This window comes from Poecilia reticulata, linkage group LG17, assembly GCF_000633615.1.
Source record: "Poecilia reticulata strain Guanapo linkage group LG17, Guppy_female_1.0+MT, whole genome shotgun sequence".
Classification (NCBI taxonomy): Eukaryota; Metazoa; Chordata; class Actinopteri; order Cyprinodontiformes; family Poeciliidae; genus Poecilia; species Poecilia reticulata.
In genome coordinates, this window is record NC_024347.1 from 15,255,773 (window position 1) to 15,274,678 (window position 18,906).

General features: G+C 39.9%; 1 protein-coding gene and 1 long non-coding RNA gene across 13 annotated transcripts in view; one reads left to right on the forward strand and one right to left on the reverse strand.

The window, feature by feature from the left end:
* pard3ab (par-3 family cell polarity regulator alpha, b) overlaps window positions 1–18,906 on the forward strand; it is a 266,919-nt gene that overhangs the window by 198,643 nt on the left and 49,370 nt on the right. For all 12 annotated transcript variants that reach the window (XM_008433893.2, XM_008433895.2, XM_008433892.2 and 9 more), the window contains one exon: window positions 8,035–8,304. In XM_008433893.2, coding sequence (XP_008432115.1) covers window positions 8,035–8,304 — 270 coding nt within the window. The remainder of the gene's footprint in view (window positions 1–8,034; window positions 8,305–18,906) is intronic.
* LOC108167088 (uncharacterized) lies at window positions 4,322–18,762 on the reverse strand. The gene is made up of 3 exons (XR_001777476.1): window positions 18,282–18,762; window positions 9,261–9,423; window positions 4,322–4,668 (listed from the first exon to the last, which is right to left on the reverse strand). It is a non-coding gene; the product is annotated as an uncharacterized LOC108167088 (long non-coding RNA).

Genomic DNA, 18,906 nt, shown 5'->3' on the forward strand with positions numbered 1-18,906 from the left:
TTGTTTTCGGGGGGGAGGGCAGCAGTTTATAAATGCCAAGACCATTACGGCTCTGTCAGCTAATTAATTCCCATGCACTGCTGGAAGGGCAGGAGTCATTAAAGCCCATGTTTATACAACATCTCATGTTGTAAAAAGTCTGGTTTGTATTCTGTCTTTATGCCTGCAGTGCTGACAGTCGCATAATACAACAATGCAGTCTTTAGTCTTAATTCAACGCAAATGCCACAGCAGATGTTTTGGGTTGTTTAAAGTTCACAGCGGGTCTTTCATGTGGTAATCCGCCATTACGGATTTGGTTTTATAGAGTTAGATGATGGACCTGGTGCTGTTTTATCTCATGGTAGCTGCAGTTGATTGAACTTAAACTGGTTTAATACGTGACCTTTGAACCAAATAGCTGCTTTTTAAAGCCACACATCCAACATTAAATTGTAGGACTGTGTGATGATATCGATTTTGCGATATATGTCGATATTTTCTTTCCTAGAAAATAATCGATATTCATCCGCAAGTATCGTAACATCCAACTGTCACCTTGCTCCCTCACTGCTTGCTTCGCCGGGAGAGTGATTAGGTCATCAGGCTTAGAGTGATTCCTTCAGATGTTAAGTGTCAAGGTTAAAAAGGTATCAAACTATTCAGAGCAGGTACTTGGTGCACTTTATTTACTTTACAAATGGATGTAAGCTACAGTTTGTACTGTTTCAATTAAAAGAAACATGTTTTCTCACCACTTCTTTGATTCATTTTGTCCAGCTGTCGACTTTAAGTCTGTGTCCAACCAGAGCCAGGTATTGTGTAGTTGGTGCTTTTAATCAGCTTTCAGTTAAATTAATTCAATCCGACTCTATAACTGTCACAAAATGTCACCAAAATCACTCTGTCCCTCTAAAATCTTTCAGAAAATCGCAAAAGTGTACTGAATTGTATCGTTTGCCGACTATCGCAATATATATCGTATCGTGAGCAGAATGTCGTGTATCGTATCGTGAGATTATTGTATCACTACAGCCCTATTAAATGGTGATATTAGGTGTAAATGGCTGCTGTAAAGTGGCTCTACCTGGTGGATTGTTCTGAGTCAGAGCAAAAATATTACCAAGTAGTTTCTAGTCCTAACATATTGAAATAAGACAAAACTAAATTACAAATAACTTTTCAGCAAGAAAAAGTTTATTTTTTGTCAAAAAGCACTTAATATTTGCAAACTCAGCAAAAATGCAAACTAAACACTTTTTTTTTTCACTGCAAAAACACAAAATCGTGACCACAATTATTTTTTTTCTTTCATTTTTAGTGCCAATATCTTAGTCAAGTTGAAATGAGACAAATCCAACTGACAAGGAATTTGTTTTGAGTCGATGCTTTCTGATTGTTGATATTAAAAAAAGAAGTAGTAATTCCACTGGTGAAGTATTTTATAAAACATGTTTTCCTTTGTTATGAGTTAAATAATCTGTACCTTTTCCAACAATATCAAGGAATTATTAACTTAAATTAAGCTCTTACATGTTGCTGAAAAGATTTTTGTAAGTTAGTTTTGTCTTGTTTCTTTAGATAAATCCTACAAATTTGCATTAGAAAGTTTTATCCTTGCTTTTATTTTGAAGGAGTTCATTTTCTAAAAATACGTTCCAATAGAAACATGACAGAAGGATCACTAATTATACTGGTTTGCTAAAATTGTACAGAACTATGGGAAACATATTTTTAGACACCAACCTGAATCTAAGCATTTAAAAAGTTTATCTCCATTTCTGAAGGAGAAACGCTTTCCAAACCAACCTGAATATAAAAATGTGATTTATTTCACTTATTAAATAATTAACCACTTTTTTTAAAAAACTTGGTTTAAATTCATGAAGCGTTTGGAGGCCGTGTTACTTCCTGTTGGTATGATGTGAAAAAACACCTCCTGCCCCAACCAAAAGAAATCCAGAAACGGCCAACATCAACATTTCTGTTGGACGCCGCCGCCGTTAGCTTATTAGCCACCTGTGGATTAAAATAAGCTGATACTCCACATGGTTGTTGCAGGACCCCCAGCCTGTGTGCAGGGGGTGACAGTTTGTCCAACATGAAGTCATGTTCTTGCTGAACTTCCTCTGACCTCCACAGCCGCTCAGATTTCCGTACGTTCCAGTTGCGAAATGTTTAAAAATGTCCTTGCAGATGCTGTGTGAGTTACTGGCACCTTAATGCAGATTTTTAACCAACTCTTCAACAGAACCAACCCAAACGTGCGTTATCAGTGCAGGAGAAGCTTCAGAGGCCATCTTATCCCTCCAGACCTTTTCCTTTCTTTCACTTCCTGCCTTTCACTCCGGTCTGACACTTTTGTCAGTGTTGCGGCTAAAAGGGCCATTTTGTAGCTCTGTGAATACAATGGGACATAATGGGCCATTGTTCTGTCCTGATGTGGCAGAAAGGTCACTCATCGAATACATTTCTTCAGCCATAATGCCCCATCCTGTCATTTTTACCCTCTTTCATTCACCGTCTCCTGCCTCTCTTGGAGCCCTGCCACCAACTCTTATTTTATTGTTTTATTGTTATTTGTGCTTCAAATCGTCTCTCACCGAGTTTGGCTTTTAAAAATAAAACGTTAGAAGCTCGGTTTTCCTTCCGGTGTCATTTCACTCATCGCTTAATGGTATTTGTGAAAATTTTTTTTATCTGTACTGTCGTAAAAGCTTTCAGGATCGACAAGCGTGTAAAGATTTGGGTCTCCACACTTTAAAAAAGTAAACGGTTTTGTTTCATTTGCAGTTTCAACTACGATAGAGATTATCGTAGTTGGAAGTAGGTGGGCAGATGTCTCCCTGAGACGTTTAAAGTGTAACCAAACCCCAAATCAACTAGTTTTTTTTTTGCTGATAGGTTTTATATAAGGTTTTATCTTTATATTTGTGTGAAAATTTTGACATTTTTCAATGTAAATTTGTTTAGTTCTGCGGTATTTAGCCGGAAACTGTTGCTTCAAGTCGATCTTAGGTCTTCCAATTACAGATTCTGCCTGACGTTTAACCCTGAACTACGGAGGTCAGGGCGTAAAACTCTTCCTGTGAATAACAAGGTCCTAGTGACGGGCAGAGCAAGTACATGTAGGAACAAACACGTAGGCTACATTAGCTAGCAGCTAAAAGCTACATTAGCTAGCAGCTAAAAGCTACATTAGCCAGGCTAATTTTGCTAATCGGCAGTAAGTACTACGGTAAATATCACTGATATTTATCTCAAAAGTTACATTTGAGTAATAATTGTAATGTACGTATTTTGTTTAGAAGTTGGATTGGAACGAGGCGAAAGCACAGGTCTAGGCTTGTGGCTTGTTTGTTGTTGCCATAGCAACTCCATATCAACCGCCGTCCTGTCGGTTACAAAGTTCCTTCGTGTTCCACATATTTTGGTTTGCAGAAACAAATAGTCTGATAAATTTTAGACTTTCTTCGTGGAGGGAAAATACATATTTTTACAGATTTTATTTGCTTTTCCTGATCTGAACTGAGCTGGACTGAGTTGTGAAAAGAGGCTTTTCTTCACTCCTGGTCGCTTGACGAGAAGCCGATCGTGTCGTGGAGAAAGCCCGGCTCTGGTGAGAGTCCCGTGTCTGGCCTCGTCTTATCTGGCCTTGCGTGTACAACCAGTCGCTGCTCGGAGTGCTGCCGCCGCTGCCCTGAAGGGAAACACGGCTCTCCCTTAGGGTTTAAACACAGATCCCTGTGGGCTGTCGGGTAATCGCTGACTCAACGCACAGCAAGAACAAATCTGCCATGCCGTTCCAGAACATCCCCTGGGGGTTCAGGAACATTTCAGCTTAAAAGCATATTCCTATGCTCTGTCTTTTTGTTTCTGTGCAAGTTTGGACATTTTTCATATAAATTTGATCAGTTCTGCAGCATTTTGCTGAAAACCGTCTCAGTTTTAGGTTTTCCTGCTATAGGATTGATCTGATTTTTTTTTAAATTGTGTTGATCAAACGATAAAAAATTTCTTGTAAAGTTATTAATTTTACTTCTGTTTGTGAAATCTCTTCTAAGGCATGGTTTCTCTCCATTGCCTCCATGCAGCAAAAAGGTCTGCCTTACAACTAAAAATACATTTTATACTAAAATCACTGCCTTCAGATTTAAACTGAGTCCTTTACCAACAAAAGCTTCTCTAAACTCTGACTGTTCTTAATATTTTTATTTTAGGTGTCTAGATGCAGATAGTCAGCGTGGGGCGCAGCGCTGCTCAACCCCTAGTGCACTCAGCCCAGTCACAGACCTAGATCTGCTATGTACCATAAAACTGTTGAAAAGCAACATTTCTGCAGCTCACCCTGGGAAACTTTCCACCTGTCTCTTCCGGTTTTCTTTGGAGTAATCCGGTTTTAAGCCAGTATCCACTATTATTTCCAAACGCAGTCTTTTGGTAAGCTAACTTTACCTGTCGTGCTTTGTGCTCGTTTCACGGCATGCAGTACCTGGCACGTTACACGGACCACGGTTTGGGAAACGCTGCTCTAAGGGGGTTCGGGAACGGCCGTAAATGTCAGCTTAAAATTATTTTCCTACAATTTAAAGGTCTCTTTTCTTCTGTGAGTCGTTTCCAATGCGATCCTGCTGGGTTTCCCAAGCGGGCGATGTCCCGTTCTGTTTCCCAGCGTCGTTAGAAAGCGTCCTATAAAGAAAGCAGAGCAGTTTGATAATTGCTAGCTGTAAAGCTCTGATAATTGTCAAGGCTCTAATTGCAGGCCTCTGCGATCGTTAGTCCCCCTCTGCCACTAAAAAATGTTGCAAGTTATTCACCAACATGACGTCTGGAGTAGAAATGCTGATTTATTTATTTTATTTTAGCGAGACACAAAGATGTCAGAGGTGTTTGTGTTGTTCGGTGCATCGGCCGCCTGGACTGTTGGTTAAGTCTTGTGGAGACCATAAGCGTAGTTTTATTATTCACACGGGGCAGAGTGAACACTCCACGTCTTCTCTCTGCTTTAATGAAAACTGAAGAAGAAAAGTTAGCTGCCAGGCGACGCAGTGTCTTAATGTGAGACTGAGATGCTGCTCCACTGTGAATCATCCGCATCAAACGAGGTTTTCATATTTCAGATGTAGGCCTGTCATGATAACAAATTCTGCTAGACGATTAATTGTCCAAAAAATCTTTGCGATAAACGATAATATTGTTTCAAGACCTTTTGACACTGATTTAATGGAAATTACTAATAATACATGCGATTTCCTGATAGATACATGTTCTTTTGAAAATAAAGTGTAACACTGGAACTGATAAACTAAATAAACAAAACAACCAAAAACAAAAATAAAATGGATTCTCAGTCTCCATTAACAAAAAACGTACTTGAATAAAAACTAAACATAAAGCCAAAGTGGAAATAAATACTGCATTCAACCAAAAGAGTGCAGACTATGAAGTCTGTATACTATATTTCCCTTCAGTAATCACTAGATTTAAATAGAGAAAACGGGCACATTGACCACCTAATGCAGTAGTTCATACTACACCATTTTTTGCCCCTTTTTTCCCCTTGTGACAATCTTAGATCGTTGGTCGATCTAACCGATCATCCTGCAGTGTGTGGTGGGTTACGCTAGATCGTTGTGGCCGCTTAGATCTAAATCAGGGGTTTTCCCGTCTGGGAGCTTAAAGCTGCCCGTTGAATGTGACAGGTAGCCAATCAGAAAGCGCGGATTCTCCTCCGTGCTTTGAGGGGAAATTACGGAGGGGAATCCCAAACAACTGACACGATTATATGTGGAAACAACATTAATGTTTATTCAACATTTCGTGCAAAGAATATAGAAATGACAAGGGGAGGAGTTGGAGCCAAATTGCTACAGCAGTTGATGAACCCGGTAAGTTTTCAGCTGTTCTTCGTWAACGTGACATAAATAGGTTATAATGATTTTCATTCAGTCAGGACTTTACGCTGACTCTAGCCACATGCATCACAGGTAGATTATAGACAAGCATTGATTAATGCCTGATATTAAAATTAGTTAACTGGACTTGTGGCCATTATTTTTGTGCCCATGTGGCTGGACACCACACAGCACGACGAACCCATTCAAACCGTTATACCTGGGATTTCTGTCAGCTAATGTGTCTCTCAGGGTTTGAAAATGGGCCGACAACTCGTGTGATGTGCTGGACATTAGACTAAGGAAATGAGTTAGGGAGGGTCAGTGGAGAGACCGGAGCTGAGCCTTTTTTCATTCAGTGTCATCAACAGAAAGAAAAGAGACGATAGACGATAATTAAAATGAGGTTGATAAGTTTAATTTATCGTCCGATTAATTTATCGTCCGTTTATCGACAGGCCTACTCAGATGTAATACAGGAAATGTTTAATTGTTTCATCGGCTTTGCTGGTTGTTTTATTATTGTTTTGTTTTTTCATTTCAAACCTTTTGACCCTGAATAATATCGATTTAAAGTTTAGAAACGTTTAATAAAAACAAAGTGTTTTTAAAAGAACTGTGGTAAAAAATGCTGTTTAGATTATTTTGCCTTTTGCTTCGTGTTTGTTGGCGACTTTTTTTATCTCTATTTGCATTTTAATACTTTTTAAAAGTTTCATCTTGTTTTAGTGTTTTTTTTATTATAATTATTTTTCTTCCTCTTCTGCATTTTCATTTTAAATCTTGGCTCAGACTTTTGACTTTGAATTATATTAATTAAAGTTTAGAAACCTTTGATGGATACAAACAACATTTTTATAATTTTTTTAACAGCTGTGTTATATCTTGTAAGAATTATGGGTAAATAATTCTATTTACATTAATTTCTAATCCTTCTTAAGTCGTTTGGTTGATGTTTTGTAACTATTTGCATTTTAATACTTTTTCTTTTGATTTTAAGCTTTATGGTTCATTTAATTATATTTTTTATTTCATTCACTTAATAAATATGAATAAATCATGTAGCAACTAATAAATAGTGAATGAAAAGGAGCAGAAAGAAGTTTAAATATCTACTCATGTAAAGTAAAATTAGTTATTCAACTCAGATTATTAGACACATTTCAAATGCACACAAAGAAATCTGATTATTTATATTGTATAGAATCCGTGTCTGCAGAGTAAAACCTGCCTGCAGGTTGGAGACGCTCCTTGCTGCTAGCTAGCGTAGCAGCAGACAGCTCTGGATTCTTCATCGTGTCTCAGGAAGTCGTTCCACAGAAACCTGAGCCGAATGTCACAACTTCCCGTTTCTTTCCCATTATTTCTGTGGTAGCATCAGTTGGCTTCCAACTTCCAGCACACGGGGAGTAACTAGGCTGTTTCTGGCAGTAGGAAAGAAGTCAGTTCGTCTAAAAATAAGCACCTGCAGCGCCGGTGAGGTGACAGTGTGGACATTATCCCATGTATTGTGTCAGCTGGTTCCATTAACTCAGTTTAATCAAAGAAGACGACCTCTGCACTCGGCTCATATAGTCGCATTTAATATTAAAATGAATGTTGGGATTTCATCTTTCGTGTGTTTCTAATTTAACCTTTGTTCGCCTTTTCTGATTTTTATATGATAACTTGATGTATTTTTGATTCACTGTTCAGATATGAAAACATTTTTCTCAGTTAAGAGGACAAAACGTGGCAAAATTTTAGGAATTTAAGAATGTCATCAGCATAAATCTAATAAAAGTGAACCTAAAAAATAAACGCGCATATGAAACTGGGGGGTTCGGTACCTCATAAAAGGTTAAGAACCACTGAGTTAGACAATTATGTACAGGCTCTTATTTTGAAGTGAGTAGTTCCATTTCCTTTTGTGTGTCCAGAAACTTTATTGAGGAAATGGCAACTACAGAAAACGAACAAACGAGTTATACAGAAGGATGCAGCATTTACATGAACACACAGCCATATGATTTGTTTTAAGAGCCCGCCCTTAGCGCATTAGCTTCTACTAAATACCATGTCATGTTTATTGTTGGTGCTTTGGGGTTAGCACAGCTATGTTTTTAAAGGCAGGAAGTTGTTTCAGTAATAAATATTAATAAATCTATTCTCCGCCTGTCAGGATTCAAGCCAAGACGAGGGAGCTGAGGGAACGCCAAGCCCGGGAACGGGACTACGCGGAGATCTTGGACGTCAGCCGCCCGCTGGACAGATCCTCTGAGGAGGATCACACCTACTCCGGCGTGAACCCTCTGAACATGGACAGCAGTCACAGCCGGGCCCACAGCCCCCGTGACGAATATTCCCACGTTCATCACCAGCACCAGCACTCTGACTCTCTCTACTCGCCGGTCAGCCGGACCCGAAACGACCGGCCTCCATCCACAGACAGGTAAGCTTCCTGCAGCAGCTGCGTGGCTACGCTAACAAACTGATGTCTCCTTCATTACTAAAGGGGATCTGTTGTGCAAAAATTAACATGCGCACATTTTTTGTACTTCCATTTGGGTCTTTACTGCTTCTAGAAACAGCTTAAGCACTCACAAAAAAAAAAAAAAAAAAACGCACCCAGACACCAAAAGTTCATGTTTTTTGGTGTCTGGAAAATTGGCTGTTTGAAAAACCTCCAGAATGTTCGAAATTCTACTCGTTACCTAGCAACCCAAACTGAGCTTCAGCACGTTTGGTCTGGTTTCACCACTGTATGCGCTTTACAATGGCTGCTGGAAAAGCAGCCATTTCCAGCAGCCAAATGGCCATTTCCAGCAGCCAAATGACCATCCAGCAGATGGTCAACTTACCATCCAGAAAACCCTTGCTACATTCTTGATTGGTTGTGCACGAGGCTCTACTGATGCTTTTCAAAGATGGCTGTGTAATTCTACATCTGTTTGGAGCCATTTTCACGTGCGAGCGTAAACGTTGAGTGGCCAGCAGCCATTTGGATTTAAAATTTCTTTAAGTAAGAATGATTTTAGCCAAAAAAATGAACTGAACATGTTTTGTATAGACCAGGGGTGGGCAATCCTGGTCCTGGAGGGCCGGTGTCCTCCAGCTCTTAGACGTCTCCCTGGTCCAACACACTTGAATCCAACAGCTGAATCACCTCCCAAGTGCAGTGAGGTTCTCCAGAGTCCTGCTAACGACCTCATTATTTGACTCAGGTGTGTTGAAGTTGAGACGCATCTAAAAGTTGCAGGACACCGGCCCTCGAGGCCTGGAGTTGCCCACCCCTGGTCTAGACCATAAACCTATTCTAACCTGTTAAATAAAGCATAAAAAGTTACCCGTTGATATTTTAGAACTTTTTATACAAAATCCGTGACATTTTTCTTCAGATTTTCTCACCTTTTCCTCGTATAACTTTTATAAGATTCCCAATCGTCCTCCATTTTACCGCTGGTTCTGCCTCAGCCGTCATCCTCCCAGCATTTATCTAACTCGGTCTTTCGGGGACTCGTTTAGGGTCACATTCGTCCAAAAGCAGCAAACCGCAGGTTGGCTCTCACACCTGGAGAAGAAAATAATCACAGCAACAGAAGGCGGGCAGTAAATGTCAGCTGTGAGTCGCCACGCGCCGCTCTCTGGGGGACGCGGGGTTTGCTCAGAGGAGAAGCGGCGGGTGAATGGAGACCTTTGAAAATCCGTCTCTCTTTCTGTCTCCCTTGACCTTTCTACCTCTTTTCTTTCCATCATCTGTTCTCCTGTTGATGTCACCTTAATGTAACCTTTTCACTTTGCAGCATTTTCCAGGCTTTGTGGTGAGAATGTGACCTGAGCTTTCGACAACTGATTGGCAGCTGTCCGTTATTCCAGAAAACTCATATTTTGCATTCATATTTAGCCTCACTATGGGAAATATACACACCAAACCTCTAAAGTCCTTTGTGTCCTTTGCGCTGCAAGTAAAGGGTTTATATCAGCAAATACTGATAACTATAGATTCCTTTTGTTGTTGTTGCTATACAGATCGCTACAGGAGATCTTTCCTGTCCATCTACATTTACAACATTTAATTTCCTTTTGGGATCAATAAATTTTTTTAATTTGAATTAAATTTAAATGTCTGAAATATTGACAAACTGGTGACGTTTCCTCGTTTATTCACAGTTTTCTCTGGAGTTGTACTTTATTTCTCCCAATAATTACGCCGTCACACCCTGGCTTTTTATTCCTAAACGGCAAAACTATAAACTGCTGCGACAGTTACTCAGCAGGTTGTTGCTAGGTAACCAAAGAGTGAGAGAGTTGCTAGGTAACCAAAGAGTGAGAGAGTTGGTGGATTCCACCAACCTAGCATAGCCGGCCACGAGAGGCTGAGCAGCTAATGTCTTTATACTTTTAGTTTACTTTAACGTCTGGATCGGGATTCAGTGAAATAATTGAAAATTGTTGAAAATCTGACATACCCTCTATTGATATTGATCACGTGTCTATTGCGATATTTATTATTGTTTTATCAGCCCAGCCCTAGCTGTAGCGCGTTGTATTGTGATTTATTGTGCTGCTGTTGTCAGTTTTCAGTACTGCGCTCGGTGTACGTCACAGGTAGAATCTAGTTCTGTTCAGTGACAGAATTTGATCACAAAGTGCCGTTTCAACGTTCCAGTTTGGTGTGATTGAATCAAACTTCCGTCTGTTTGCCAAGAAAGTGCGGTCCGTTTCTGGAGGCGTGAATCAAACTCTGATGCAGGCCCAAACAAATCGATCTCTAATCCGCCTACAAACCTCAATCTCAGTTTGAGATTGAGGTCAAGTGGACCAGTGGACCAGCCACTGGTCCACTTGAGACCAGTGGCTGGTCTCAAGTGGTCCACTTGAGACCAGTGGACCAGCCTCCACTGGTCCACTTGAGACCAGTGGACCAGCCTCCACTGGTCTCAAGTGGACCAGAAACAGGAAGTAAACTACAGCGCAAGGCATTCTGGGTAAAAGGGTTTTGGTTTGTTTGACAGTGTGGTGTGAAATCAAACCACAGCAGCTGAAAATATATGAAATGTTCCGACTCTGATCTACGTCACACTACTCTTTTTCAGCCATTTATCTCATTTACTACCAAAAAAACTTTTTCCCCTTAGTGTTACCAAGAACTTTTTGCTGCTTGAGTGTCCTAAAGTTTAAAATTTTAAATGAGTGAATGAACAAGCTGTAAAATTGTTATCTTTAAACCCGCTGATCAGGCAACATCCGTTCCAACCAGTTAAATTTAACAGCTTGTTTTATTTATTTCCTGATTTTCAGGAAGCACTATAAAAATTTTGGCCAATATACATTTTATTGTTAGTCGATAGCCAGTAGCCAATAGTTGGAAAACATGATCATCTGATTCAGTTACCGTCACAAGATGGAAATTTAACTTTTTCATCAAAATAGATTTTTCGTTGTTTTGTTTTCATCATGTCTACTTCTGACTCAGTATTTTATTTACCTGTAATTATGATATCTGTGAAAAGTGTAAAAATGGATGTTTAATGTTTGATAAAATGGATTGTAGGAGCAAAATTACATGTTTATCTTTTTTATTTTGCAAAAAATAATAATTTCCAGCATTTTTTAAAATCTTTATTCACATCCTAACTGTTAACATTTCAGTGAAGTTCAGTGAGATTACTGCAGTTTAAAGTTGTAGCCCTAAAACGTAAAAATAATGTCTGCATAAATTCTTTAGGTAATTAGATTTCTCGGTGTTGCCCTTCAGGCTTTCGCCCCTCTAAACCCTTCAGAGACATTACTATTCTATATGATTTGGTTACAACAGGGAGAAATTACATTTTCAGATATTATGTTTCTTTTCTGTCGAGCTTCGGCTCGGCTCTCGCTTCAGTTTGCCTCTGGTGGTCTTTTTAGAGCGTGAAGCATGTTCACATCTTCCCAGTTTGAATAATTCATTTGTCCATAAGCCGTCATGTGACTCTGGACAAAGTATCCAGTGTGTTTCCTTCAAGCTTGGCGAGGCGGTTTAGGTGCCACAGATCGAACCTTTTTAGACTTATTTGGTTTTGTTCCCAGATGCTACTAGAACATAAAACAAATAGACTTTCTGGGAAAGTCAGGAAGCGTGTTTCCTGTTTCTCGTCTGAGCAGGAAGTGAATTAGACCCCTGCTGTGGTGGGCAGAGGCGGCCAGCGCGTCTCAGAAAGTGTTTTTGTTTGTTTTTGGGATTTAAATGGCAGTGTGAGCTGATATCAAACTAAAAACAACTCTATAGAAACAGATTGAAGAGGAAATGTTGTTTTACACCAATGAGTTCCCAGATGAAAATGTCAGGCCAGCAACAATTAGCTGGAATATAAGCAGTTTCACGTTTCTTTTGGGGTCAGCCTCCGTCGCTGATGGCCTGAATCCAGCATCAAACTGTCACAGTGGGTTATTATTACACTGTGTGTTGCTGCTGTGTTGTGACTATCACAAGATTATGACTCAGACTCAAACTAATAGGGGTCAAAGATATTATAAAGCGATGTTGTCTCGCTATAATACTGAAGAGAATGTACTTAGCCGAAGGGCGAGTGTTTCAGCAGGATTACGCGCCGCCTTTTAAACCTCTTAAACTGCAAACAAAAACTCCAGTCATAATAAAAATGGCAAAAGACCAACTGGGATAATTGTGTAAGTGCCTGGTGTTTTATTTTCAATTCAGCTACATGTCATTAATCCCTAAGAAATTCAGGTAATTATAGCTTAAAACTTTGGATTTTACTCAAAAATTCATCATGCAGAACAGAAACAAAACTGAAGTTATTATCTTTGGACATAAAGAGGGAACGATCTGGAGTCGATGCGAAGCTTCAGTTATTAAAACTGAAAACCAGCGATCAGGCTGGAATCTGGATGCAGGGATGGACTCTGACCTGACCCTTCAGAGCCACATAAAGGCGGTCACAAAGTTGGCCTTCTATCACCTGAAGAACATCTCTAGGATCAGAGGACTAAAGTCTCAGAAAGATCTAGAGAAACTCATCCATGCGTTTAGTCACATTGATTTCAGCGTCTTCACAGGTCTGACTAAAAGTTCAATCAGAGCCAGACGCTGCTGCTGAGTTCTGACTAAAACCAGGAAGATGGAGAACATCAGCCAGCTCTACTGTCCCTATTCTCCCTGTAGCTCAGAGAATAGACTATAAAATACTGCTGTGAGTCTATAAATCATACAACGGTTTAGCACCACAATACATTAAAGATATGCTGTTGTCATGGCAACCTTCCAGACCCCTCAGGTGTTCTGGTTCTGCTCTGCATCCCCAGAACCAGAACCAGACGAGGAGAAGCAGCATTCAGCTTCTACGCACCACAAATCTGGAACAAACTTCCAGAAAACTGTAAAACGGCTGAAACACTGAGTTCCTTTAAATCTCGACTAAAAACCCACCTGGTTAGAGTTGCTTTTGAAACGTAATCATTACAAATTTAACGGTGGCACTTAACTAAATGTAATGTTTCGATTGCTTATTCCATGTTGCGTAACTTTGTTTTTATGATGTGAAGCGCTTTGAAATGCCTTGATGCTGAAATGTGCTAAATAAAATTGGATTGATTGACGTATTTCCAATATTGTATAAAATAAGATCAAGTGGTGAATGAAAACTGCAGAATTTTCTTTATTCACTTAATCATCAAAATAATTGATTACTTAAATAATTTTTAACTGCGACTGTAGCATAAGTATAAATTAAATTTTTAAATTTGACTCTTTGGCCTTGGCAGGATGGAAAAAACTTGACATCTTCACCTCACACGTTAGTAAAAACATAAATACCCGTTGCATTTATTAAATGGATTTGTTGATAATCTAAGGCTCAGTTTAAAATGTTTGGCACCAATCTGCATTTAATTTGAATTGGTTTATTGGGTTGTGGCACAGGGGCAGGGATTTTTTTATTAAAGTGGGATTATTGCCAACATTTTGAAATGAATAAAGGTGAAAAAGTCCCATGTAATAAGCAGTCATCTTAATCTTCCATGTTTTCCCAACTTGTGCTGGTCAAGAGGAAATTTGTGTTTGACCTTCACTCCGACCCTAATGAGAAACCCAGAACTGCTCGTATTCTCCCCGGTTCCTGCCGGAGCCGTGACACGTACAACTGCCTGGTCTGTGCAGCTGCAAAAATACACACTCATTTTTAATCGCCTGTTCCTCCTTCAAACGCCACGGCGTCACGAATTTCAATTTAACAGCAGAAAAACAAAAACGGCCAGAGGAGGCTGGGATGGAGACCAGGAGGAGCCGCCGGGAGTCGTTTTCCATTTTCTTTGCTTTTATGGGCCGTGTCCGTGAAGTCCGGTGGGCTCGAAAAAGACATGATGCTACGGAGCAATATTTAGGACAGCATGTTTCTTCTTGATGTCTTTAATTTATTCAAAGCAGGTTGAAATGGTTTGGAAAGTTCTTGATTTCTCTATAAAGTCCTTTAAAGTGCTTGATTGTCTAACTTGGTTTTGTGATAAAGTCTTTGCTGCAGAATATAAATACTATCATTAGATATTATCATCAACAGTAATAAATAGATCTGTCACGATAGCTAATTTTGTTGGACGATAAATTGTCCCGGACGTTTTTCTGATAAACTGTAATATTATTGTTTCAGACCATTTTCAAGTAATGGCATAAAAATACAGGAACATATTGTCAAAGAGCAACAAACATTTAATTTCTAGTAAATATTTAACACTGGAACTGGAAGACATTTTAAATATCCAAAATAAACAAAACAGAAACAACAAAAAATATTAATAATCAAGTCTCTGTAAACAAAATTGTCCTGAAAAAAAGAGTTGAGACCAAAACACAAGACTGAAGACTTTTGTCATCTAGTTTTTAGTTCAAAAAGAAAAAAAGATAGAAATGCAAAGGAAAATTATTGATCTCATCTTAATTTATCATGTGATTAATTGATATTTTGCTTATTGCAACAGGCCTAGTAGTAAAGTTCATGTGAGTTGAAACAGTCTCCTTTAGTTCCACACTAGAGATAAAAACTTACCTTGAAAGTCCTTGAATTTTACTGTGAGGAAAACCCTGAAAGTACCATCATGTTACCTTGTGATTTGAAGTGTGGGTGGAAAGGTATAATATGATACAAACACTTTTTTATTGTTCTGTTTCAGTTTTGGCTCCCATTCAGGTTACATAATCGTACCTTTGAGACTCAATAAATCCAAGAGAAATATTGCAGATTTCCATCATTTCCCCCAAGAAGGATATCCAAAAAGTCTTTTCCCAGCTCATTACTCCTGCGTTTCGTCCTTGTCTGGTGGAGTTAATTAGTTACTCCAGTAAAATCTCTGCAGCCAGGATGTTGGGCCTCGACATTTGCTGCATCACCCTCCATCCCTGCATGAATAGCCGAGCGAATTAGGCGCTATTGTTTTATCCCCCCCCCCACTCTCGTCTAAGCGGCAGTGGTGAATGCTGGGAAATCCCCCGGGGAAACGGTGTGATTTGATTCCTGGCGTTTTTTTTTGTGTTTTCTTTTTTTTTTTTTTTTTCCTGAGGAGGCAGCGCTTCTTATTGAATCGGCTCCATTACATTTCATCTCCGCCGGGGGAATAGGAGGCCTCGGAGTGGGCCGTGTTGTATCACAAACACACCAGAAAACAGCGGTGCAGCAAACAAACAGACAGCGTTGCCTTGCTCCTGTTCGTACGCTGATAAGACAGGAGAGCGTGTGCATGTGTGATCTTAATTCATCTTTACTTCATGTATTTTAGATGCGTTTGTGCCACCAACATCCGTCCCCGTTTAGATGCATGTGTATCTGTCTGTTTTTGCCGCGGTGCCACATACGTTTGCTGTAAACGCGGAGGAGCAACGGTGACGAATCAAAAGGTGAGTGGGTGTCGTACACAGAGAACGGTGACAGGTATGCAGTAGCCTGCAGTGATTGCGCAGCTTCTGGCTTCAATGAGACGCCGCGGTGTTGACGGCGAAATCAAACGAGGCCTAAATTAACCAGCGAGGTGGCGCGTACAAACGCCAGCTTCCCACACCAGGAATTACTGCAGGTTCCTTTATGTAGAAATTCAGTTAGGAGAAAAAGTATTTTGGTGCGTTTTCACACCTGGCAGCATGACATTTCAGCAACAAGGCAGTTCAACGTGCTTTACATTATGAAAATCATTAACAATTGTGAAAATCGGTAACAGACGGTACATTTTGTTAAGTTCCATTGTTAAAATCCACTAATACACAAAAGAAATGGCTGAAAACGTGAGTAGTGTGATGTTAGAGTCTCGAGGTTCTGATGGTCTAGTAGACTTTGTTTGATTGGAGACCAAAATTGCAACATTTGTTACATTTTCAGATGCTGTGGTTCTTTTTCATCCTGCACTGTCAAACAAACTCGACTCTTTGAAAAACATGTTCCCCTCCTTGCCTGTGGTGGCGCTATACCAAGAACCACTACATTAAACAACTAAAAAACCTGAGTGCAACTTCCTTCTCCACAAAATGAAAACAAAAATGGAGCAGAATCTAGTGTTCGCATGATTTCTCTTTTGTCGTTGATAAAAGACCACAAGCCATTTCTCCCACTAGCTTGAGTTTCATGTTTGTTTTGGTTATATTTACCCAGAATGCCCTGCATTGTAGTCCACTTCCTGCTTTTTGGAGTGGTCTCTGATCCATTTGGTGTTCACATATGTATTCAAACCGCACCAGAGTTCACTTCAACCAAACTGAGACCAAGGTTTGTAGGCGAATCAGAATATGCTTCTTTTTTTTGTCCCCATCAGGGTTTGATTAAATATTTATACCTCCCCAAATGAACTGGACTTTCCAGGCTAACGGACTGTCAGTCTGTCCAGCCCATTCCGCTTATCCAAAATTGGGTCGCGCTAATGGTCTGTTTTTGATTAAAGCAAACTAAACAGGACTGGAGGGAAAAAACCCTAGATATAAAAGACAGAACTTTGTCCCAATCCCTTAGTTACTTAAAGGCCTCATAAACAAATGGTCACCAAACATTTCACATGTTTTGATTATTATTATTATTATTATTATTATTATTATTATTGTGTTTATATATGAGATCACATTCTAGCTGGAGATGTTTCTCTCACTACTGCTGTCTTTGGTGGCTGTCGTGTTTTCCACCAAAGCGTAATTCAGTGCTACTAGCATCTCATCAATGCTCTTTGGCAGCTTTTTCTATGTAAGGCTCTTACTTCATTCTTGCATAGTTTGACTTCAGACTTGGAAATGATTGGTATTAAATAATCCTATTATGCAAAATTCACTTTTTGAATGTTTTGTTCTTCCATTTGGGGCTCAACTGCTTCTAAAAATCCCCACCTAGATACTTTTTGCCAATAAGTTGATGTTTTTTAGTGTCTGGAAAATGAGCAGTTTCTAAAACCTCCTGATTAAGTCGCATTCCAAACGCATTCCGCCGTTACCTAGCAACCTGGGTTGCTAGGTGACAGCCCAGCCATCACCTAGCAACCCAGGTGGAACTCCAGGACCTTTGGCCTGCTGGTTTTACCATTACATGCTGTAAAGTGGCTGCGCTATGTTACATGGTTGCATAGATAAGCATTTGCTCACAGCCATTTTGACATGCCACTGTAAACGTTGAGCTTGGGGGCGTGGCCAGCAGCAGGTTATTTGGATTTAAAGTGACAGGACCCCCCTTAAACATCTCATTCTGAAAGGAGCTCAACATTGGCAGAAAAGAGTGGACTAAAATCTCATTATATAAGAATAAATGCCCCTCCTAACAACCCTAACTTGTTCAAGGCAGCATAATAAGTCACCTTTAATCAGTGTATATAGCTCGTGTATCCACTGTCTGTGCCTATTAACACAGAGATAATTCATCTAGGCACCCAACACACAGAAATCTTAAAAAAAAAAAAAAAGAAACATTTGCGTCGGCTCCTAAAGAGCTTAGATCGCTGCGGCTAATTAAGCAACAACGGAATGCATTCAGTGTTGCATAAGAGCACAAACAATCACTCAGCTTCTTTTGAGGCTCCTGTTAGAAACCCCGAAACAAACCAAACACTCATTACATTCACAATCACATGCAAATGAGTGCATCGCCCTGTAAACACTGTATGACTGCAGCTTTAGAAACAACCTTTCACTCTCATTATCCCCCACAATCCATTTAGCATCAGACGCCTCCTGATGTTTTTCCCTCTCCAGTTTCTGTAATCCCACACATCTGACCTGAACACGTCTCCTAATCTGTTTATTTCATCTGTTTGGACAGCAGTTAGTCTTCATAACACATTTACATAGAGTCACCACGTATTTTCGACGTAATATTCTCCTCTTGGGTGCTTTAATCTCATCTTTCTAAGCCGGCGTGAAACCCGGCGCGAGCAGAAAATTTGTGGAAAAATGGCGTCTTTTCCTGCCAGACTGACCTGGAGCTGTGAGAACTTGCAGCTGTGACTTGTCGCTCTTTTCGCCACCGTTGCAACAAGCTCAGTCACATCCCTCCGTGCCTCAGCTGCTGCGCTGTCTGGCGCGCTACGTGCCAATGGTCTCGCCATCAAAATGTTGGCTTTCACCGCGGTGAGGAATATGGATGTGAGTTCTCACCACTTTACTGAGCAGAACAGGACGTCTCAACATCTCCGCGCGGGAGGTCATCAAATCGCCGCTCTAATATCGGGACCGGAGTTTGCAGACGAGAACGGGGACAGAAATTTGAACTGGTGCCACCAAACTCAGGCTTTTAATTAAAAACATTTGCATAAAACAAAAATAACTGACTGCAGCAGGGCAGTTTTTGATAAACTGAAGAAAACTAAAGGGGTGTAGAGCTGAACCGTTTCCAACTATGCATACTAGCATAATGCTATATATTTAGAAAGTGCACCATCTTTCTAGTTGTTTTAGTTTTGAATGTTAAAACAATTGTACAAATTTAAAATATGTAAAATAATAAACAAGCATGATTCGTTAGCATATAGAACCACCAAAAGCTTTTTCTTCTTCTACTTTGTTTTAAATCAGTTTTTCCATATTTGTCTTCATAAACTATGT